The sequence below is a fragment of the Haliotis rubra genome, unplaced genomic scaffold, assembly GCF_003918875.1.
Source record: "Haliotis rubra isolate DU_JTF1 unplaced genomic scaffold, ASM391887v1 Scf345, whole genome shotgun sequence".
In the NCBI taxonomy this organism is placed as follows: Eukaryota; Metazoa; Mollusca; class Gastropoda; order Lepetellida; family Haliotidae; genus Haliotis; species Haliotis rubra.
In genome coordinates, this window is record NW_025767019.1 from 884,036 (window position 1) to 908,913 (window position 24,878).

Genomic DNA, 24,878 nt, shown 5'->3' on the forward strand with positions numbered 1-24,878 from the left:
CAAACGTTTCCGGTTTTTTCCGTGACCGCTGTATCAACTGATAATTTTCTCACGCATTATGTGAAAGTTAGATAAGACACGTTGTTTACTGGCATATTGCTTGCTTTATATCGTTTATTTACATGCTTGTGGTTGAATGAAGACAATGAATGACAGCCGTGTTTGAGGAAAAGCCCTAAACTGTCCGTGACAGTGTTTTCATAAATATTACCCTCATAGACTTATAGCACCGAGTTGTGACGGAAATGGCCCAAAGCAGGTTAAAAGATGATGAAGTCGACACCCGGTAACTAGAATACTTTTATTTGAGTGCATATCAACTTGAGTTAGTTGTCGCCTGATTGTCATTAATCCATATTTCTGTTTCCCAGTAAATTCCAGTTTGACCCAAATCTCGTATAGTCGACTTTTGGTTAATTAATGAAGTGATAACTATTGAAAGGTGGCATATGTGGGGTCACATGTGAATAGATCCATTAGTATGAAATGATATGTTTGTCCTCTTGAAGTCAATATCATATCTTTGAGAAATTATGATAATACAATTGTTGTTGCTGTATGTGACTCTTTACACAAGTGAAGCCAGTCTGGTAACATTCTATATGGTAGTAAGATCATCTTACGATTGTTCACGTAATATGACGAGTATCCAGTGCAGATGATGCAAAGTCCAAGCCAGTAGACACAAAGCTTTTTGCAACAAACTGCTGTTGTATGTGGAATGAATGTGTACAGGTAGTGCCTTATGACTACTAGTGCATTAATCACATCTCTTCATTATCAACTGTTTTAAGGGTCACAACTGGAGCTCCAGTTCACAAAATACCACAGAAAAGTTTCTTCTCAGAATGGCTCTACAGGTGTAATGAAAACTAAGCGTAGTCATAAACTTTGCATAATGGTAGTATTTATTTTGTCATCATGCGTATGACATTACAGGTAGTGACATTAGTGACAATAGATGTAAAACACATATATATCCAATGATTGAAAATCATGCTCATTGTTGCTCACTCAATTGGGCTATAGTGACATGCATTACCAAGCCAGCCAGTCCGACCCCCTGATCCAAGTTCCAAGGTCAACTTGGTGGTCTAGTGGATAGTGCAAAAGGATGGTTGGTTTGGAGTGTTATGCTGCAGTTTGTGCTATAAAGAGGCTTTAGTCTGGGATAGTTCAGACAGCTAGACATGCATGAATAGTACTTTTATAAGTGTTATAATCTTGACTGTTATGTTATTGTTAAGTCTTACTTCACTTCAGGGTCAGAGAATACTGAACCTTCCTTTCCTTTCAGACGTTCTTGTTGGGTTTGTTTTGCCACTGATGATGATGATCGTGATGCTGCATGGGTGCGTCCCGTGTCGGTGTAAAGGAACGACAAAATGGGTCCATCAGAATTGCCTGCAGCGATGGATAGATGAGAAACAAAAGGGAAATAGCACAGCCAAAGTAGCCTGCCCACAATGCAATACTGAATACATGATCATATTTCCCAAATTAGGTGAGGCAAATACTTATGAGATGATGTGTGAGTTGATAAGTAAAGCAAGAGAGCCAAATTGTGACTTTTCCAAGTTATAATATTTATCTCATGACTGACTGAGATATACACAAACAAATCTGTTTTCTTGTCATAAGACTTAACTTGGTCAGAAGGCAAAGTTGTAGTAAGTGGGTTCAGATGCAGGTTTGAGATTAATTTTCTGAAAAACACCCTTTTCACAGTAGCCGCCTTGACATCCCCGAAACTAGAACCCTTTCACCACAAAACTTAATATCGCAGTGTTGTGGCCATGAATGTCGCGACTGCAAGCCTTGTAGATTGTTGTGGATTGAAACATAAATTAGTAAAAAAAAGTTGATGATTTCTGTCAAAGCATTAATTTGTTTTGCAAAAATAAGGGTAAATATCTCAAACAAGAATATTATGTTGATCTGGCCCCAGATTCTGAACTGCCTGTTTTAGTATTTTAAAGAGATGATGTAAACATAAGAGGAAATTTGCAACGGAACAATCAGGGTTGAGGGACATACTAAGAGATGGGTAGAATAAAGTTACCAGCTCATTTCGGGGGTGTATGTGAAATGTGGAATATGTAATTACATGTACATAGCAAACAATATGGTTGCATTTCCAGGTCCAATTGTGTACATAATGGATATAGCAGACAAGATCATCTACAAGATGTGTCCCTTTGTGGCAGGTGGAATTTTTATTGGTTCAGTTTATTGGACCGCAGTCACGTACGGTGCAGTCACCGTCATGCAGGTACGTTCCTATCAAGCTTTTTATGTAAAATCATTTTTGTCATTTCTACACCACACTTACATGCAGAATGAACTGCCATAATGCAGATATGTACCTTTCATGTTTCGTGTTGAGGGACTGTCATGCAGGTATGTACCGGTGTCTTTCATGTTTTCATGTTGAGTAAGGGACTGTCATGCAGGTATGTACCGGTACCTGTCATGGAGGTACACCTTGTGTACATTCAGGTGTATGGAAAAACACAGTGTATACATTCATAGTGTATTGATGGACTTGGGGTATACATTCATAGTGTATTGAGGGACTTGGGGTATACATTCAGGTGTATTGAGGGACTTGGGGTATACATTCAGGTGTATGGAAAATAGAGCTGATTATCGTTACATTTTGTCGGATCGATTATTGGTAGTGTCAGATCGATAATCGATTGATTATAATCGTTTGGACTGTCATTTCATAGTCAAATACCTACGCTAGCTTAACTAACTTCTGGGTTGTCAGCATGTGTCAATTGTTAACGCTTAGCAAGTTACTTACTTTTGCAGCGCCTTGGATCATCAAGTATCCTATCATCTTACATTCGATTGTAATATGTTTTCGATCGGGCCATTACAATCCCCGCTTATAGCAAAAATGCAAGAAAATCCATGAGAAGCATCCCTAATGACAACAAGGTGATCCCCTAATCGGTCTGACATAAATATGCTACTTAATCAAGTTTCCATGCATAGGCAACAGTATAAAAACACAAAGAAGTGTTATAATTAAGCATTGTATCGAAGTTCAAGAGAATTCATGAAACCAAAAATAGCTCTATTTTTTACCCACCCTATGAAAGTCACGTGTTTGTATGCACAGGTACATTCAGTGTATAGGGATTTCAGGTGTATTGAGGGACTTGGGGTGCATTCAGGTGCATGGAGGAACACAGTGTATACATTCAGGTGTATGGAGAAACACAGTGTATACATTCAGGTGTATTGAGGAACTTGGGGTATACATTCAGGTGTATTGGGGGACTTTGGGTATACATTCAGGTGTATGGAGGAACACAGTGTATACATTCAGGTGTATTGAGGGACTTGGGGTATACATTCAGGTGTATGGAAGAACACAGTGTATACATTCAGGTGTATTGAGGGACTTGGGGTATACATTCAGGTGCATGGAGGAACACAGAGTATACATTAGGTGCATGGAGGAACACAGAGTATAAATTAGGTGTATGGAGGAACACAGTGTATACATTCAGGTGTATTGAGTGACTTGGGGTATACATTCAGGTGTATTGAGGAACACAGTGTATACATTCAGGTGTATGGAGGAACACAGTGTATACATTCAGGTGTATGGAGGAACACTGTATACATTCAGGTGTATTGGCGGAACACAGTGTATACATTAGGTGTATATACATTCAGGTGTATTGAGGGACTTGGGGTATACATTCAGGTGTATTGAGGAACACAGTGTATACATTCAGGTGCATGGAGGGACAGGTGTATACATTCAGGTGTATGGAGGAACACAGTGTATACATTCAGGTGTATTGAGGGACTTGGGGTATACATTCAGGTGTATTGAGGAACACAGTGTATACATTCAGGTGTATTGAGGGACTTGGGGTAGACATTCAGGTGTATTGAGGAGAACACAGTGTATACATTCATGTGTATTGAGGGACTTGGGGTATACATTCAGGTGTATGGAGGAACATTCATTTGGGGTATACATCCAGGGGTAGACATTCAGGTGTATTGAGGGACTTTGGGTATACATTCAGGTGTATGGAGGAACACAGTGTATAAAAGCACAGGGGACTTGGGGTATGCATTCAGGTGTATTGGAGGAACACAGTGTATACATTCAGGTGTATTCAGGTGTGGGAGGGAGGGACTTGGGGGCCATATAAGCTATTCAGGTGTATTGAGGAACACAGTGCATACATCCAGGTTTATTGAGGGACTTGGGGCAGACATTCAGGTGTATTGAGGGGGGTATGGAGGAACATGTGGATGCCATTCAGCTTGGGGTGTATTGAGAACACAGCGTATACATTCAGGTGTATACATTGAGGACTTATTTCATGGGACATTTCAGGTGTATGGAGGAACAGTGTATACATTCATTATTGAGGGACTTGGGGTATACATTCCAGGTGTATTGGACTTTGGGTATACATTCAGGTGTATGGACACAGTGTATACATTCATGTATTGAGGGACTTGGGGTATACATCAGGTGTATTGAGGAGGAACACAGTGTATACATTCATGGTGTATTGAGGGACATTCAGGTGTATGGAGGAACACAGTGCATATCATTCAGGTGTATTGGGGACTGTATACATTCAGGTGTATGGAAGAACACAGTGTATACATTCAGGTGTATTGAGGACAGGTATACATTCAGGTGTATTGAGGAACACAGATACATTCAGGTTTATTGAGGAACATTCAGGTGTATTGAGGGACTTTAGGTATACATTCAGGTGTATGGAGGAACACAGTGTATACATTCAGGTGTATGGAAAAACACAGTGTATACATTCAGGTGTATTGAGAAAGACAGTGTATGCATTCAGGTGTATGGAGAAACACAGTGCATACATTCAGGTGTATTGAGGGACTTTGGGTATACATTCAGATGTATTGAGGGACTTTGGGTATACATTCAGGTGTATTGAGGGACTTTGGGGATACATTCAGGTGTGTTGATGGACGGGGTATACATTCAGGTGTATTGAGGGACTTTGGATATACATTCAGGTGTATGGAGGGAACACAGTGTATACATTCAGGTGTATGGAGGAAACAGGTGTATGTATGGAGGAACATGGTATACATTCAGGTGTATGGAGAAACACAGTGCATACATTCAGGTGTATTGAGGGACTTGGGGTATACATTCAGGTGTTTTGAGGGACTTTGGGTATACATTCAGGTGTATTGAGGGACTTGGGGTATACATTCAGGTGTATTGAACACAGGAACACAGGTATATATTCAGGTGTATTGAGGAACTTGGGGTATACATTCAGGTGTATGGATTGGAGAACACAGTGTATACATGTATACATTCAGGTATATTGAGAAACACAGTGTATACATTCAGGTGTATAGAGAAACAGTGTATACATTCAGCTGTTTTGAGGAACACAGTGTATACATTCAGGTGTATTGAGGGACTTGGGGTATACATTCAGGTGTATTGAGTGACACAGTGTATACATTCAGGTGTATTGAGGAACACAGTGTATACATTCAGGTGTATGGAGGAACACTGTATACATTCAGGTGTATTGAGTGACACAGTGTATACATTCAGGATGTATTGAGGAACACAGTGTATACATTCAGGTGTATTGAGGAACACAGTGTATACATTCAGGTGTATGGAGGAACACTGTATACATTCAGGTGTATGGCGGAACACAGTGTATACATTCAGGTGTATGGAGAAACACAGTGTATACATTCAGGTGTATGGCGGAACACAGTGTATACATTCAGGTGTATGGAGAAACACAGTGTATACATTCAGGTGTATTGAGGGACTTGGGGTAGACATTCAGGTGTATGGAGAAACACAGTGTATACATTCAGGTGTATGGAGGAACACTGTATACATTCAGGTGTATGGAGGAACACAGTGTATACATTCAGGTGTATGGAGAAACACAGTGTATACATTCAGGTGTATTGAGGGACTTGGGGTATACATTCAGGTGTATGGAGAAACACAGTGTATACATTCAGGTGTATTGAGGGACTTGGAGTATACATTCAGGTGTATTGAGGGACTTGGGGTATACATTCAGGATGTATTGAGTCATTCTGTGTACATGTTATTGGTGTGTTTGCAGTATTTACAGTCAGGATGTATTGAGTGTCACAGTGTATACATTCAGGATGTATGGAGGATCAGTGTATCGTAGAATCATAGGTTTTTTGGGTGGCAGTGTTCAGTCTTGCTATATAACATTGTGGGTTGCCCCATGCAGACTTTGTAAATACTCAGAAGATGGCTTCTGTTTAAGATGAAGGCATCAGGATTAAGTTAGTAACATGTTTTACACTTGTACATGTTACATATAGATATAATATAATCGACAACAATGGATGTTCTTAAGTGTTCGTAAACCCATAACATGATGATATACATTGTGCATGTATTGAAGAACACACCTATTGATGCACAGAGAAAGACCTGGATAGATTCTGGATGTCTTTCAGAATGCAGTGTATTTATTCAGGGTGTATGGAGGGAGGAGTGACATAGTGTATACATTCATGTTGTATTTAAGAAATACAGTTCGCTCTACCACCATGTATAGTGTAATAAAACACACTTTCGCCCTGAACTATTATAGTTAAAGTACTAGGACGCTTGTGTCCGAGTGCTTTAACGTTATAATAGTTCAGGGCAAAAGTGTGCTTTATTACACTATACATGGTGGTAGAGCGAACTGTATTTCTTTTCTAAGATGCCACATTTAATACTTTCTAAGGATAATTACGATTAATTTAAGGCAGAAAACAAACGACGGTGTCGGTGACCTAAATTAAAAATCCTCGCACAGGGCTTACTGGCTGGCTGTTCTATTGATGTGTCTGCCCCCCTACGTTAAGACGAACGTTACCAGACAAAAACAAATGATAACAGTTTGATGACAGTTTATGTTCGGATTAAATATCTTCTCTGAATTATTTTAATTACATCTGTCATTAACGTAAACCATATGGGGCAATATGAACGTCGCATTTCTACTACCAACGTAAGTTTAGATCAGTACATCCAGCTGAGTAGTCAAGCGACATTCCACGATTGCATTGTGGGAATGTAAACATTGCGAACGTTACCGTGTCGCTGAAAACTTGTGAGTCGAATTGACACATTTTAACTGTCGTAAAACATAAACGTAATGTTTCCACCAGTGATGTTAGCTTCGTGAAGCAACTGCAACCAAGAAACGGGATGCAACGGAGTAGTTTACTGTAGGAGGCCGTACGAGGCGATGACAACTGACATGCATCATGACGTCGCTTACATTGTGACGTAATGTAAAAATTCACTAGAATGGCGCAGTGACGGGATAACGTCATTCAATTGTTACGTCATCAAAAAACTATACCTTTATTGTCTGATAATGTTTGTTTTTTTCGATTGTTCTAACCGCTAAGCATCTTAGAAAGAGTAACATAGGGGTTATAGTTTGTGTGTATTGAGGATCCTAGAGTATATATGCAGAGTATATAGAGGAACACAATGAATAGTTTCAGGGTTTCACAACTTGTACATTCAGGCTGTGTGGATATTGTTTGTTGTTTTACACAGTGCTTAGTAATCATGGTAGGAGGCCTAGAAGTTATCGAGTATGGACCAGACAATCCAGTGATTGGCATCATGTGCATTTATCTATGCAATTGGGATACAATGACATTCATGAAACAGGTCAGCAACCTGATACATGGTCCATTTCTTTGCATCTTAGGTTTGGTTTGGTTGTTGTTTAATGCCGCACTCAGCAATATTCCAGCTATATGGCGGCGGTCTGTAAATAATCGACAATAGACAATACTGTGATCTACAGCATGAGCATCGATCTACACAATTGGGATAAGATGAGATGTGTCAACTAAGTCAGCGAGTCTGACCACCCGATCCCGTTAGTCACCTCTTATGACAAGCATGGGTTATTGAGGACCATTTCTAATCCAAATCTTTGCAGGTCTGCGTCTTAGGAGAAGCATGGATTTCTTAAGAGGAATTCTAAAACGGATCTTGATAGATTTAGGAGTGTGGAAGAACACAGTGTATGCATTCTCACAATTTACATTCAATAAATGAATGAGGGGGGAGGTGCTTATTCTCCTGCATTTCTCCCAACACATCACCATAATGGTTTCTTCGCTTCATTGCTTGCTGTGGTGCAGAGCATCAGTTCTGTACACTTCAACAAATTACATTTATCGCTCAATCTAACAAAGGAAGCACCTGGACAGGCCGGCACCATTACTGGCGCTGGGATATGAATGTTCCTGGTGGGCACTGATCAATGGCTGACAATACTCAGAGGGGCCCATCTGGATTACTGAACATCGTGTTGTCTGCAGGAATGTATGGGTAGCCTCAGCCTCCTTGTTAACCCCAATACTTTGTGGTCATGACGTAATGCTTGCAATGGCCTCTTGGGACATTTGTTTGTAAGGGCCATTTGTGGTGCTTGTTCCACAAAGTGATGCTAGTGCTACAATTGTTGTAAGTCCATGTGAAACTTTAGGATTTACATTCTTCTTAGCACAACAGTTATTGTATGTTAATGTGAAAGTATGGATTCATGATCTTCTTTATGCTACAATTAATGTAAGTCTCCCTGAACATTTTAGAATTACAATCTTCTTATTGCTGCAGTTATTGTAAGTATATGTTAAGGAATGGGATTAACAATCATTTCATTGCTAAGATCGTATTGTTAAGTGTCAAAATTGTATTTTAGGTCAAGATTTTGTGATAAGGTGTGGCTTTATGTTTGGGAGTCAAATCTCGGATATAATCTGGAAATGGGAACAAGTAAACGGTGCAGAAATCTCCTGAGGATTCATTTTAGGCATCGGTAGACTTGCAGACTGCTTTGATTTGAACAGGAAGGGAAGCTAAAGTACGCTGACAGCGGGGACCTACACACTTCATTTCCCAGCTTCGTAACGTGAAGTTTGTACATATAGACTCATGGAGGTCACTGTTCTGGTGTCCGCTGTGACTGCTGGAAGACTACATACTCATCCTCATACAATAGTCAACCACATGCTCATTGTACATCCAGATGTGCCAGGAAGACTTTTACCTAAGTGTACCTGAATATCTCAGCACAGCTCTATTACTAGGCTACAAAGTGTCTCCGTATAGAACTATAACTAAGTGTACATTGTGTCTCTGTACAGAGTTATAGCTAAGTGTACATAGTGTACCTGTACAGAACTATAGCTAAGTGTACAAAGTGTATCTGTACAGAACTATATAGCTAAGTGTACATAGTGTATCTGTACAGAACTATAGCTAAGTGTACAAAGCATCTGTACATCCCTATAACTAAGTGTACATAGTGTATCTGTACAGAGCTATATAGCTAAGTGTACATAGTGTATCTGTACAGAACTATAGCTAAGTGTACATAGTGTATCTGTACAGAACTATATAGCTAAGTGTACATAGTGTATCTGTACAGAACTATATAGCTAAGTGTACATAGTGTATCTGTACAGAACTATATAGCTAAGTGTACATAGTGTATCTGTACAGAACTATATAGCTAAGTGTACATAGTGTATCTGTACAGAACTATAGCTAAGTGTACATAGTGTCTGTACAGAGCTATAGCTAAGTGTACATAGTGTATCTGTACAGAACTATAGCTAAGTGTACAAAGCGTCTGTACATCCCTGTAACTAAGTGTACATAGTGTATCTGTACAGAGCTATATAGCTAAGTGTACATAGTGTATCTGTACAGAACTATATAGCTAAGTGTACATAGTGTATCTGTACAGAACTATAGCTAAGTGTACATAGTGTATCTGTACAGAACTATAGCTAAGTGTACATAGTGTATCTGTACAGAACTATATAGCTAAGTGTACTGTACAGAACTATAGCTAAGTGTACATAGCTCTGTACAGAACTATAGCTAAGTGTACATAGTGTATCTGTACAGAACTATAGCTATAACTAAGTGTACATAGTATAACTAAGTGTATCTGTACAGAACTATAACTAAGTGTACATAGTGTATCTGTACAGAACTATATAACTAAGTGTACATAGTGTATCTGTACAGAACTATATAGCTAAGTGTACATTGTGTCTCTGTACAGAACTATAGCTAAGTGTACATAGTGTATCTGTACAGAACTATATGTATAACTGTGTACATTGTGTCTCTGTACAGAACTATAACTAAGTGTACATAGTGTCTCTGTACAGAACTATAGCTAAGTGTACATTGTGTATCTGTACAGAACTATAGCTAAGTGTACATAGTGTATCTGTACAGAACTATAGCTAAGTGTACATAGTGTCTCTGTACAGAACTATAGCTAAGTGTACATTGTGTCTCTGTACAGAACTATAGCTAAGTGTACATAGTGTATCTGTACAGAACTATAGCTAAGTGTACATTGTGTATCTGTACAGAACTATAGCTAAGTGTACATTGTGTATCTGTACAGAACTATAGCTAAGTGTACATAGTGTATCTGTACAGAACTATAGCTAAGTGTACATTGTGTATCTGTACAGAACTATAACTAAGTGTACATAGTGTATCTGTACAGAACTATAGCTAAGTGTACATAGTGTATCTAAGAACTACATAGTGTATCTGTAACAGAACTAAGTGTACATTGTGTCTCTGTACAGAACTATAGCTAAGTGTACATAGTGTATCTGTACAGAACTATATAGCTAAGTGTACATTGTGTCTCTGTACAGACTACTAAGTAGCTAAGTGTACATTAACTAAGTGTCTCTGTACAGAACTATAGCTAAGTGTACATAGTGTATCTGTACAGAACTATAACTAAGTGTACATTGTGTATCTGTACAGAACTACATGTGTACATACAGAACTACTAAGTAAGTACATAGTGTATCTGTACAGAACTATAACTAAGTGTACATTGTGTCTCTGTACAGAACTATAACTAAGTGTACATAGTGTATCTGTGCACACAGAACTATAACTAAGTGTACATTGTGTCTCTGTACAGAACTATAGCTAAGTGTACATACAGTGTATCTGTACAGAACTATAGTGTAACTGTACAGACATAGTGTATCTGTACAGAACTATAACTAAGTGTACATAGTGTATCTGTACAGAACTATAGCTAAGTGTACATTGTGTATCTGTACAGAACTATAACTAAGTGTACATAGTGTATCTGTACAGAACTATAGCTAAGTGTACATTGTGTCTCTGTACAGAACTATAGCTAAGTGTACATAGTGTATCTGTACAGAACTATAGCTAAGTGTACATTGTGTCTGTACATCTATAGCTAAGTGTACATAGTGTATCTGTACAGAACTATAACTAAGTGTACATTGTATCTGTACAGAACTATAACTAAGTGTACATAGTGTATCTGTACAGAACTATAGCTAAGTGTACATTGTGTCTCTGTACAGAACTATAGCTAAGTGTACATAGTGTATCTGTACAGAACTATATAACTAAGTGTACATTGTGTCTCTGTACAGAACTATAGCTAAGTGTACATAGATCTGTACAGAGTTGTGTCTCTGTACAGAACTATATTGTGTAAGAACTATAGCTAAGTGTACATAGTGTATCTGTACAGAACTACTATATAACTAAGTGTACATAGTGTATCTGTACAGAACTATAACTAAGTGTACATTGTGTAAGTCTGTACAGAACTATAACTAAGTGTACATAGTGTATCTGTACAGAACTATAAAGTGTACTAAGTGTACATTGTGTCTCTGTACAGAACTATATACATAGTGTCTAAGTGTACATAGTGTATCTGTACAGAACTATAACTAAGTGTACATTGTGTCTCTGTACAGAACTATAGCTAAGTGTACATAGTGTATCTGTACAGAACTATAACTAAGTGTACATAGTGTATCTGTACAGAACTATAGCTAAGTGTACATAGTGTATCTGTACAGAAATATAACTAAGTGTACATTGTGTCTCTGTACAGAACTATAGCTAAGTGTACATAGTGTCTCTGTACAGAACTATAGCTAAGTGTACATAGTGTCTCTGTACAGAACTATAACTAAGTGTACATAGTGTAGTGTACATATAACTGTGTACATGTACAGTACAGACTATAACTAAGTGTACATAGTGTCTCTGTATATAACTAAGTGTACATACAGAACTATAGCTAAGTGTACATATTGTATCTGTACAGAACTATAAGTAAGTGTACATTGTGTCTCTGTACAGATCTATAGCTAAGTGTACATAGTGTCTGTACAGAAATATAAGTGTACAAAGTGTATCTGTACAGAACTTTACCTAAGTGTACATTGTGTCGGTACAGAACTATAGCTAAGTGTACATAGTGTATCTGTACAGAACTATAGCTAAGTGTACATTGTGTGTCGGTACAGAGCTATAGCTAGTGTACATAGTGTCTGTACAGAACTATAGCTAAGTGTACAGTGTATTTGTACAGAACTATAACTAAGTCAAGTTACAAAATTTACATAGTGTTTCTGTACAGAACTATAAGTATCCAAAGTGTCTCTGTAAAACTCTAAATCTAAGTTTAAAATCTGTTTGTTGCAGGTGCTAGGGCACAAGGAGGGACTGAATGTGATGGAGAGAGCAGATCCACTGTTCCTCCTTATTGGATTACCCACAATCCCTGTGATGCTCATCCTGGGAAAGATGGTGCGTTGGGAAGACTATGTGCTCCGGCTGTGGAGAAAGCACTCCTCAAAACTGCCCCTCCTCAACTACCTGTTTCCTGATGGTAAGTCTCACTGTGTGTTCTAAGGTGCAGCCCTGTCTTGTGTAGATCTGGGGTAGGTCCTGGGTTGATCCAATATTCTATAGCCTTCCTGGACTGGTGCTTGGTGTATCTGGGTAGATCCAGGGTAGATGCAGGGTAGAATCTGGATTGATCCTGGGTAGATCCTAAATAGATATGGGGAATTATTATTATGCTAATATTTGTATAGCACCAATATCCAGCTCAGCTGCTCAAAGGCACTTTCTTCCCTCAATCATTGGATGTCAATCTCAAACGGCACATCATATTATCAATCTCAACTCCCTGGGGATCATACGACTCTTGCAGCCACTAGGCACACCTTAATGTGGCTTTCACATCCTTACGAGGTACCCATTCACAGCTGTGTGGACTGGGACACATGGTCACACTGTCACAGTACTTTGTTCAAGTTTACTGCATGTTGCTGTACCAGCAAATAGGTGTTTGCACGTATTCATGTGGCCACCATCTGGTCATATACCCATGGATTTGTTGGTTCTAATAAGTACACAGGGTTGTGTATTTTTACACTTGGTCACAGTTGGGCTCACTCCCGACACCTCAGGCTCGCTGGATCACTAGGGTTAGATCTTGAATTGATCCTGGGTAAACCCAGGGTAGATGCTGGGTAGATAAAGGGTAGATCCTGCATTGATCCTGGGTAGATCCTTAATAGATATGTGGTAGATCTTGAATTGATCCTGAGTTCACCCCAGGAAGATCAGGGTGATCCTGCATTTACCCTGGGTAGATCCTTGGTAGATCCTATTTAGATCCAGAGTAGAACCTGCATTATACCTGGGTAGATACAGGTAAGTTCTATGTCAGATCCTGAGTCGATCTTGACCTTCCTGGGTTTGTACTACATAGATACAGAGAAGATCACAGAAACTTTAAGTTCAAGGGTGCAGTTTGCTGAGCTAAGTGATGAACACGGAAGAACAGCACTGTTTTAGGTTTTCTTCCCTCATGACATTGACACACAGTGTGAAAAACTGTTCAAATAGGCATTAAACATATCCACTTGCTGTGGAAGTTCGCTGGGAAGGTCTTATTCTGAATACATCCCATACATTTCTCCTGCAGTTGAGTTCTACATCATTAAAATGCTTTGCCTCTGGTAACTTCTGTGCTTGTTGTGGCATATATTTTCAATGCACTGAATCTACTATCTGTCTGTGGCAGTGGGGTAGCCTAGTGGTTAAAACGTTCGCTCTCCAGCCGAAGTGCCGAGTCTGATTTCCCACATGGGCACAACATGCGAAGCCCATTTTTCTGGTGTTCTCTGCTGTGATATTGCTGGAATATTGCTAAAGGCGGTGTAAAACCATACTTACTCACTCACTCACTATCTGTCTACCTGGGATTACGCTGAAGGTGTAGAACTTACGAAATTTTGCCAGGTGGTTTGTGTCTCTGAAGTAATCTTCCAGAATTCTGAATTCTATGGAATTACTTTGTAATGCATCATCCTCGATAATACCAAGGGTATATGTTCCGATAAATCTTCAACAGTAAAGATTTATTGGAATGTATACCTTGAAGATTATCGAGGATGGTAATGCATTAGCATTAATGATTCTTGACAATTAGGAAAGACTGTTTGCAAGTGTGGTAATATGTTCCTTTAATAAGTGAAGACGGTAAATTTTCAATCTAAGTGGTAAAATGTTAAACGTAATATGACATGCTACAGCGGAAATGTGACTTGCCACAGAATGTGGCAGTTCTGTTGTCCATTACCTTGACAACTCTAATGGATTTAGAAGAACGCTGTACTGTACATAACTAACAGATGTATGGTGTGTAAAATGAGGCGACAATCTTATTGTGGAAATTGAAACTTTTAAGTTCATTGACATATTTTGATGTTTCATTGCAGTGACGTTTGACCTTCAGATTCTCTCATCTGTCTTGCTAGGGTATTCATAATGTATTATTATAGACTGAAACCCAGTGTTCTCACTACATTGTTGTATTCATGTTCTGTAGGGGTTGTGTTGTGGCTGTAGGTCACACAGAGTGTGTTAGAACAAGGTGAGGTGAGGTGAAATTGGGTTTTACGTCGTGCTTGAGAATATTTCGCTCATATGACGACATGCATGCGTGTGTATGTGTATGTGTGCTTGTACTAGCCCAGCCGTAAGCTGGTTTTATAGTGCTAGCCCACTGAGATACCATGCCACAGTGAAGCATGAATACCCCACTCAGACACATTATACTGACTCCGAGCCGACCAGTCCTTGTTGTACCCATTAATGCCGAGCGCCAGGCAGGGACCAACAAGTACCATATTTTAACGTCTTTTGGTATGACGCAGTCGGGGATCGAACCGCGACCTTCCGCTCTCCGGGCGGATGCTCTAACCACTACACCACGGAGGCGGTCGGGTTAGAACAAGGATAAGTTGGCTCCAAACTGGCTGTACTGCAGTGTCTCACCTTGTGTTATTAATATTACATAGTTGCTTGATCTGTTTCATTTTCAAAAATGTAAAAATCAATTTGCAAAAACATTTTTCATTTAAAACCAATGCATGGTATTGAAAGTTTCTGTGGTTTAGGAGTATATTGGCTAGTTTAGCACAGCATCAGCTCTGTCAGGAACAAATATTGCCAGTGTAAGTGTATGTTGGACAGATTTTCAAGTAAAACCTGTCTCAACGGAATAACTTCCCAAGAGGAATATACTATAAAGGAAACCCGACCATGTCATACCAAAAGACGTTAAAATATGGTACTTGTTGGTCTCTGCCTGGCGCTCGGCATTAATGGGTACAACAAGGACTGGTTGGCTCAGAGTCAGTATAATGTGTCTGAGTGGGGCATTCATGCTACACTGCAGCATGGTATCTCAGTGGGCTAGCACTATAAAACCAGCTTTAGTCTGGGCTTGTACAAGCAGCAGCACATACACATACACACGCATGCACGTCGTCATATGAGCGAAATATTCTCAAGCATGATGTTAAAGCCAATTTCACCTCACCTCACCTCACCTATAAAGGAAAACTCCTGACCCGTGAAAATTCGGGTTAGAATTGGTCTTCAGCAAACCAAGCTTATCGTAAGAGGCAACTAACGGGATCAGGTGGTCAGGCTCGCTGACTTGGTTGACACATATTATCGTATCTCAACTGCGTAGATTGATGCTCATGATCTTGATCACTGGATTGTCTGGTTTGTCGATTGTTTACAGACCACTGCCATAGAGCTGGATACAAACAAAGAAAGGGACAGATCCTATTCACAAAGGCACATATTATGGCAGTAGCTCCAACACTGGCCATGTGTCTCCAGGCAGACATGTGACTCCCTCCACAAGTAGGGTTCAGTAGAGATAATGGTTTCGGTACAACTATCAGTTAAACAGTCCGATATCATGATTACTCATGCTTGTATCCATGGCATGTGCAGATTGAACGAGTGTAGTCATGTGACCAACCCAATGACGTCATAATGAAAGCGACGCTTACGTCGGTCTTGTTCTGTGCACTAAGTTAGTTTCTCAAAAGAGTGATTTCAATCCGGTTTGAGAGATATTCTAGTTATATCATGGCGTATCAGCTTAAAGTGGTGGGAAAGTTGCAAGTCAAGCAGGTCTTTTATACTTGATTGAACCTTTGGTGTTGACAAAACTACAACCTAATACAGGATTCCAACTCGTGATCTCAGGTTTTGGGTGTGACCCCTGAATACATCTCTGCACTGTGAATTGTGCCACCCTAGATAACCCTGCCCCCATTTTTAGAGAAAGTGGAGGCTACACTCTTGACTCATGAAGCAGAATGAAGTTCATATGTACTTTAGTCAGCTAACGAGACAGCTCAGATATGTAATTTTCAGGAAGGACTGTTGACATTTTTGTCTTGACTTCCACTGTTACCGTAACGAAGATGGCAACTCTGGAAGGTCATTTTTGTAGACTTGTGAAATCAAGAATTGATTTCTAACCCTAGTGTTTGTGAGGGATGAGCATGCCCTTCTGTCTTTTACAGAGTTGCAAGTGTAGGTGAAGGTCATACAGTTAGCACTAGTATAGTTCTACTATTGGTCAAATAAGTGAGTTTAGTTATTCACCACACTCATCATTCTGTTTCAGAAGAAGTCCTCCTTGGGGTACATATAAGCATTAAAATGTCCATTTTATAATCCTACTTATTTTAATAAAAAATATTTACAAAACAAAAATCAAAAATATTCCAGCTATATGGCGGCGGTTTGTAAATAATCAAATCTGGACTAGACAATCCATTGATCAACAGCATGAGTATCGATCAACGCAATTGGGATACCATGACCTGAGTCAACCAAGGCAGCAAGCCTGACCACATGATCCCGTTAGTTGACTCTTACGACAAGTATGGGTTACTGAAGATCAATTCTAGCCCAGACCTCTAACAAACAATGTATTGCTGCTTTATATGAATTACATAAAACTGTTATTCATGCATAATATAGGTATATATTTGAACACACCCAATCTGAATGTACACCTACTGAATTGAAATGAATAAAAAGATTTTAAAAACAAAAATTCTAGCCCAGACTTTCACGGGTCACTATTGTTCAAGTCAAGGAAACAGTTTAGTGGTTGGAAGACCTATTTGTGCAATAAATATGGCATATACTGCTGCAAAATAGTGAATTCAAAGTTTTCCAGGAGAATATTTATGTTCAAAATATGTTTTATTTCCTAAAATTTATATTCAGTGTTAAAAACAAAGAAATATGTGCTTGTGTTCAAGTAGAACTGTGTCATGTTTGCAGGTCTTTTTTTTATGGCAGAATTGTTGATGTCTGCCGTGTCATACATAAAATAAGGTTTTACAATTCATCACATGACTAAGTATTCATGATACGAGATGAGAGACCATGGACTTAATTCACCATATGAAACATTGACTGATGTGAATGATAGATGATTTGTCAAACCTTCATGCAAGAGAATAGCTGCAAGATATAATAGGATGTCAGCGCCTAAAGCGATTCTTACTATGCTGTATCGATACACTGACTGACTGAGTTTGGTTTTACGCCGCTTTTAGCAATATTCCAGCAATATCACGGCGGGGGACACCAGAAATGGGCTTTACTCATTGTACCCATGTGGGGATTCGAACCCGGGTCTACGGCATGACGAGCCAACGCTTTAACCACTAGACTACCCCACCGCCTCCTGTATCGATACAAGTTTATGAATACGATAATAATAATAACTACCTGAGAAACATGTTCATTCATTATGTTGCCATGGTTACAATAGACTAGGTCCAGATGACAATGCAGAAAATTCAATTGATAACATTCAATTGATCAGCATAGTTCATGTTTAGCGTTAAATTGTAGGTATTCATAACTAATTTTATCCATACACATTAAGGATAATACAGTTTATTATTGATCAATAAATTGATATATTTTGATACTTATGAGTTGATATTTCAATGTTAATGTGTTCAATCAATGATACCTTTAAAAACTGTAAACACTGTACTTGTGGGCAAGGGCTAGCCTATCGGTTAAACTGTTTGCTTGGCGTGTCGAGGTAATGTGTGAAGCCCAGCTCTGGTTTCCACCCCTGTGATTGCTGGAATATTGCTAGAAGCGGCATAAAACCTTACTCACTCACTTACTCACTTTACTCAGTGTTACAAATTATGCATTATTAAAACAGTAGAGGCGATGGGGTAGCCTAGTGGTTAAAGCGTTGCCTCGTCACGCCGAACACCCGGGTTCGAATCCCCACATGGGTACAATGTGTGAACCCTATTTCTGGTGTCCCCCGCCGTGCTGGAATATTGCTAAAAGCGGCGTAAAACCAAACTCAGTCAGTCAGTATTAAAACAGTATGTTACCGAGGTAGCAAGCATCTGTCACATGACCCACAGTTTTCACTGTATACTGCATTCAGGTCCTGGGGACATGTGACACAGGTTGATTCTGGCTTGAATGGGGCTGATAACTGCCGGACGAAAAATTGAACGAAAAAGTAATCATCTTCAGTGGATCTATTTCAGCATGAAGTTACAGATTACAGTGTCAGTCACTGTCCAAACTTTACACTATCTCACGCCATGATCCCTGATGTATGACGATATCCCAGATTGCTCTCTGACGTTTTCAGCCGGGGCTTAAATGTGGAGGAGTTAATAAACCAAATTGTGACTGTGTACTCAGAAAAGACCAATATTGAATATAACTGCTGGTGTTATGCCTTCACACTCTGATCGTGTACATGACGGGGAGGGAGATAACTTGTCTATTTGTTGATTGAAATTTCTTCTTCCATTCAGTAATTCTTTTTAGTGACGTGTCATCTTTGTTTCGTTTTTTCAGTTCAACATGCTCAAATGTATTGTTCAAATTGCCAGAAACAATCCAGTAAGAGGGCGCACGGTGACAGAGTGTTGTTAATAATGTATCTCCCTACTTTGTCAGCTCTGCTTGTAGATGTTGTTTTACTTATGTAGGCAGATATTTTGTTTTCTTGTGACATACCATTCTTATAGTTTCTACGAACTTGAGTCTACAGCAAGGTTTTAGTTAATGTAGAGATACTCATGTGTATAGATAGTAACTCCTTACGGGAGCGGTGGGGTAGCCTAATGGTTAAAGCGTTGGCTCGTCACGCCGAAGACCTGGGTTCGAATCCCCACATGGGTACAATGTGTGAAGCCCATTTCTGGTGTCCCCTGCCGTGATGATGCTGGAATATTGCTAAAAGCGGCGTAAAACCAAACTCAGTCAGTCAGTCAGTCAGTCAGTAACTCCTTACGCTGTTCTACTTCTGATGAAGAACTTGCAATCTAGGATGTAGTGGAGTACATGATCACTGATTATTTTCAATTTATCAGCAAATGTAAATAATTGATACATATGTCACAAATTGTGGATGGGTAATTATGCATGAGACTCTGTTTTGATAATTATTATAGTTTTAGTGCACATGCAAATCAAAAGTAATTGTGTAATTGAATTATTGTGCATGTTTTGTGCACATACGCTGGTAATGGGGCACTGTTAATGATTATTAATCTTCAGTAGTGTGGAGTCCAAAGTTTGGATAAATTGTTACACAAATATTGATAATCTGAACCAAATTCAATTTGTAGACATGGAAGCTGATCAGTTTCAATAAACGGCTGTGTTTAGATTAAGTGGGACAAAAGTCACAGGATGATAGTTCATGTGGACGTGCTGGTTTCTGGACAACTATAGATCAGTGCAAATGAACATTCATATTTCATTACATATTGACAGTGCTTGACTGGTATTCGCTTTGTGTTGAGTTTGCCCTTCATTATTGTGGTCAGGATTTTACTGACTGGACAATGGGTATTAGAGTAAGTTGTTCAGTATCATGTCACAGTATGAGAAACTCATTAGATTCTTGTTCCTCTAATAGTACTTCTTGAATGATGTCTCCTGTTTCATGTGCAGCTTCAACCCACTCAATAACTTCAAGCAGTTGACCTTTTACTGGATGAAAACTGATCTGAGGACAATTCTAGGTTTTTCAATTTCAATCAGTCATGGTAGAGACATTCCCCTAGTGTGTGTGTGGGTGGGTGGGTGGGCAGGTGGGCAGGTGGAGTGTTGGTTGTAGGGAGCAGGGGATTAGAGGCCTTGAAGGGAAGAGAGGGCATACATCATGTGTGGAGCTCACTCGATGATTGTGTTGTTTTTGAGGGGGAGGGAGTTGTGCTTGACAAATATGTAAGGTGATATTGATTGGGAGAGCTAGACATGGCTTATCCTCACTGATAGACCATGCTTACAGGTAGACCCACCTAGACCGACAGACCCACCTTAAGAATAGACACATCTACACATATAGACCCATCGTTGCCTGGCCTACATTCACAGTAGACTGACCTTCATCTGGCCTACATTCACACATAGACCCACCTTCATCTGACCTACATTCACACATAGACCCACCTTCACCTGGCCTACATTCACACACAGACCCACCTTCATCTGGCCTACATTCACAGTAGACTGACCTTCACCTGGCCTACATTCACACACAGACCCACCTTCATATAGCCTACATTCACAGATAGACTCACCATCATCTGGTCTACATTCACAGTAGACTGACCTTCACATGCCCTACATTCACACAGACCCACCTTCATCTAGCCTACATTCACACATAGACCCCCTTAATCTGGCCTACATTCACACACAGACTTACCATCATCTGGTCTACATTCACAGCAGACTGACCTTCACATGCCCTACATTCACACAGACCCACCTTCATCTAGCCTACATTCACAGATAGACTCATCATCATCTGGCCTACATTCTCACACAGACCCACCTTCACCTGACCTACATTCACACATAGACCCACCTTCACCTGGCCTGCATTCACACATAGATCCACATTCATCTGGCCTCCATTCACAGACCCACCTTTACCTGGCCTACATTACACACACAGACCCACCTTCACCTGGCCTACATTAACACCTAGACCTGCCTTCATCTGGCCTACATTCACAGATAGACCTGCCTTCACCTGGCCTACATTCACACATAAACCCACTTTCATCAGGCCTACATTCACACATAAACCCACTTTCATCAGGCCTACATTCACATATAGACCAACCTTCACCTGGCCTGCATTCACACATAGACCCACCTTCATCTGGCCTACATTCACAGATAAACCCACATTCACCTGGCCTACATACTCACATAGACCCACCTTCATCTGGCCTACATTCACACGTAGACCCACCTTCATCTGGCCTACATTCACACATAGACCCACCTTCACTTGGCCTACATTCACAGATAGACCCACCTTCATCTGGCCTACATTCACAGATAGACCAACTTTCATCAGGCCTACATTCACACATAGACCCACCTTCACCTGGCCTACATTTACACATATACCCACTTCCATCAGGCCTACATTCACAGAGAGACCAACCTTCACCTGGCCTACATTCACAGATATACCCACTTTCATCTAGCCTACATTCACATATAGACCCACTTTCATCTGACCTACATTCACAGATAGACCCACCTTCATCTGACCTACATTCACACATAGACCCACGTTCATCTGACTTGCATTCACAGAGAGACCCACCTTCCCTTGGCCTACATCCACAGAGAGACCCTATTTCATCTGGCCTACATTCACATATAGACCCACTTTCATCTGACCTACATTCACAGATAGACCCACCTTCATCTGACCTACATTCACAGATAGACCCACCTTCATCTGACCTACATTCACACTTAGACCCACGTTCATCTGACTTGCATTCACACATAGACCTGCCTTCACCTGGCCTACATTCACAGATAGACACACCTTCACTTGGCCTTCATTCACACATAGATGCACTGTCACCTGGCCTACATTCACACATAGACCCACCTTCACCTGGCCTACATTCACAGATAGACCCACCTTCACCTGGCCTACATTCTCACATAGACCCACTTTCACCTGGCCTACATTCACACATAGACCCACTTTCATCTGGCCTACATTCACACATAGACCCACCTTCATCTGGCCTACATTCACACATAGACCCACCTTCATCTGGCCTACATTCACAGTAGACTGACCTTCACCTGGCCTACATTCACACACAGACCCACCTTCATATAGCCTACATTCACAGATAGACTCACCATCATCTGGTCTACATTCACAGTAGACTGACCTTCACATGCCCTACATTCACACAGACCCACCTTCATCTAGCCTACATTCACACATAGACCCGCCTTAATCTGGCCTACATTCACACACAGACTTACCATCATCTGGTCTACATTCACAGCAGACTGACCTTCACATGCCCTACATTCACACAGACCCACCTTCATCTAGCCTACATTCACAGATAGACTCATCATCATCTGGCCTACATTCTCACACAGACCCACCTTCACCTGACCTACATTCACACATAGACCCACCTTCACCTGGCCTGCATTCACACATAGATCCACATTCATCTGGCCTCCATTCACAGACCCACCTTTACCTGGCCTACATTAACACACAGACCCACCTTCACCTGGCCTACATTAACACCTAGACCTGCCTTCATCTGGCCTACATTCACAGATAGACCTGCCTTCACCTGGCCTACATTCACACATAAACCCACTTTCATCTGGCCTACATTCACACATAAACCCACTTTCATCAGGCCTACATTCACATATAGACCAACCTTCACCTGGCCTACATTCACACATAGACCCACCTTCATCTGGCCTACATTCACAGATAAACCCACCTACATTCACCTGGCCTACACATTCACACATAGACCCACCTTCATCTGGCCTACATTCACACATAGACCCACCTTCATCTGGCCTACATTCACACATAGACCCACCTTTCATCTGGCCTACATTCACAGATAGACCCACCTTCATCTGGCCTACATTCACAGATAGACCCACCTTCATCTGGCCTACATTCACACATAGACCCACCTTCACCTGGCCTACATTTACACATATACCCACTTCCATCAGGCCTACATTCACAGAGAGACCAACCTTCACCTGGCCTACATTCACAGATATACCCACTTTCATCTGGCCTACATTCACATATAGACCCACTTTCATCTGACCTACATTCACAGATAGACCCACCTTCATCTGACCTACATTCACACTTAGACCCACGTTCATCTGACTTGCATTCACAGAGAGACCCACCTTCCCTTGGCCTACATCCACAGATAGACCCTATTTCATCTGGCCTACATTCACAGATAGACCCACCTTCATCTGGCCTACATTCACAGATAGACCCACCTTCATCTGACCTACATCCACAGACCTTCACCCACTTTCATCTAGACCCACCACACACATAGACCCACTTTCATCAGGCCTACATAGACCCACCTTCATCACACATTCACAGAGACCCACATTCATTCACACATAGCACAGATAGACTTCATCTTACATTCACACAGACAGATAGACCCACCTTCACCTGGCTGGGGCCTACATTCACAGATAGACCCACCTTCATCTGGCCTACATTCACAGATAGACCCACCTTCATCTGGCCTACATTCATAGATAGACCCACCTTCATCTGGCCTACATTCACAGATAGACCCACCTTCATCTGGCCTACATTCACAGATAGACCCACCTTCATCTGGCCTACATTCACAGATAGACCCATATGCACTGGGCAACATTCTGGAAAGAACACCTTCATTAGCAAACTGGCCCACTGTATCTGGCACATCTGGTCCATAAGAACACAGCCATGAATTGTTTCTGATTCTGCCCTAGTGAATTACACAAAAGTAAACTTGACCTTTTCGAACTGGCCCAGTACGTCCATTGATGTCGATGCTTGTAGGAATGTGGTTACTCTTAACATTTGCTGGCTCCCCCTGCAAGCTGATGATGATTAAGTATTGATTAATGAATAGTTGCATGCAGCTCCGTGGCTCCTGCCCAAGAGTGATTAAAGGCATGTACAGTCGGCCGTGAGTCTGCACCACCGGTGGGCAGTCCGCAGGAGACGTGTGTAACTTTCAGATGTGATCGAGTGTCCAGAGAGTAGTGCTATGTGGGGCAGCTGGTGTACTGTGGGTGCGTGTGTGCATGCATATGTGTTGGTGCCTGTGCATGTGTGTCAGGACATTTTGAAATAATATGGAGCGCATGGGTGTGGCTGTTTATGATATCACAACTTAAGTTAGCCCGGTGGGTGGGTGAGGGAGGGAGGGGGTGAGTAAGTGAGGTTTTACACTGCCTTTAACAATATTTCAGCAATATCATGGCGCGGGACACCAGAAAACCGTTCTCACTCAGAAACATTATACTGACTCAGTATACAGTACACTGGTCACCTGGGCAGCCATTGTTGCATCCGCTTATTGCAGAACACCAGGCAGGATGACAACAAGTGCCATCTTTTAGCAATTTTGGTATGACATAATCAGGGGTTCAATCCAGTAACCTTCCTGTCCTCCAGGCAGATGTTGTATCCAAGGTGACAGTGCACCTGCTGCAGAGCTGCAGT

General features: G+C 40.7%; 1 protein-coding gene across 1 annotated transcript in view; it reads left to right on the plus strand.

Annotated features, from left to right (window-relative positions):
- The window catches only part of LOC124284821 (E3 ubiquitin-protein ligase MARCHF5-like), a 68,791-nt gene continuing 43,913 nt past the window's right edge, over positions 1-24,878 (plus strand). Inside the window, exons 1-4 of the mRNA XM_046720943.1 lie at positions 1-286; positions 1,298-1,504; positions 2,142-2,272; positions 12,602-12,788. Of these exons, the coding sequence (XP_046576899.1) occupies positions 268-286; positions 1,298-1,504; positions 2,142-2,272; positions 12,602-12,788 (544 nt within the window). The 5' untranslated portion in view covers positions 1-267. The remainder of the gene's footprint in view (positions 287-1,297; positions 1,505-2,141; positions 2,273-12,601; positions 12,789-24,878) is intronic.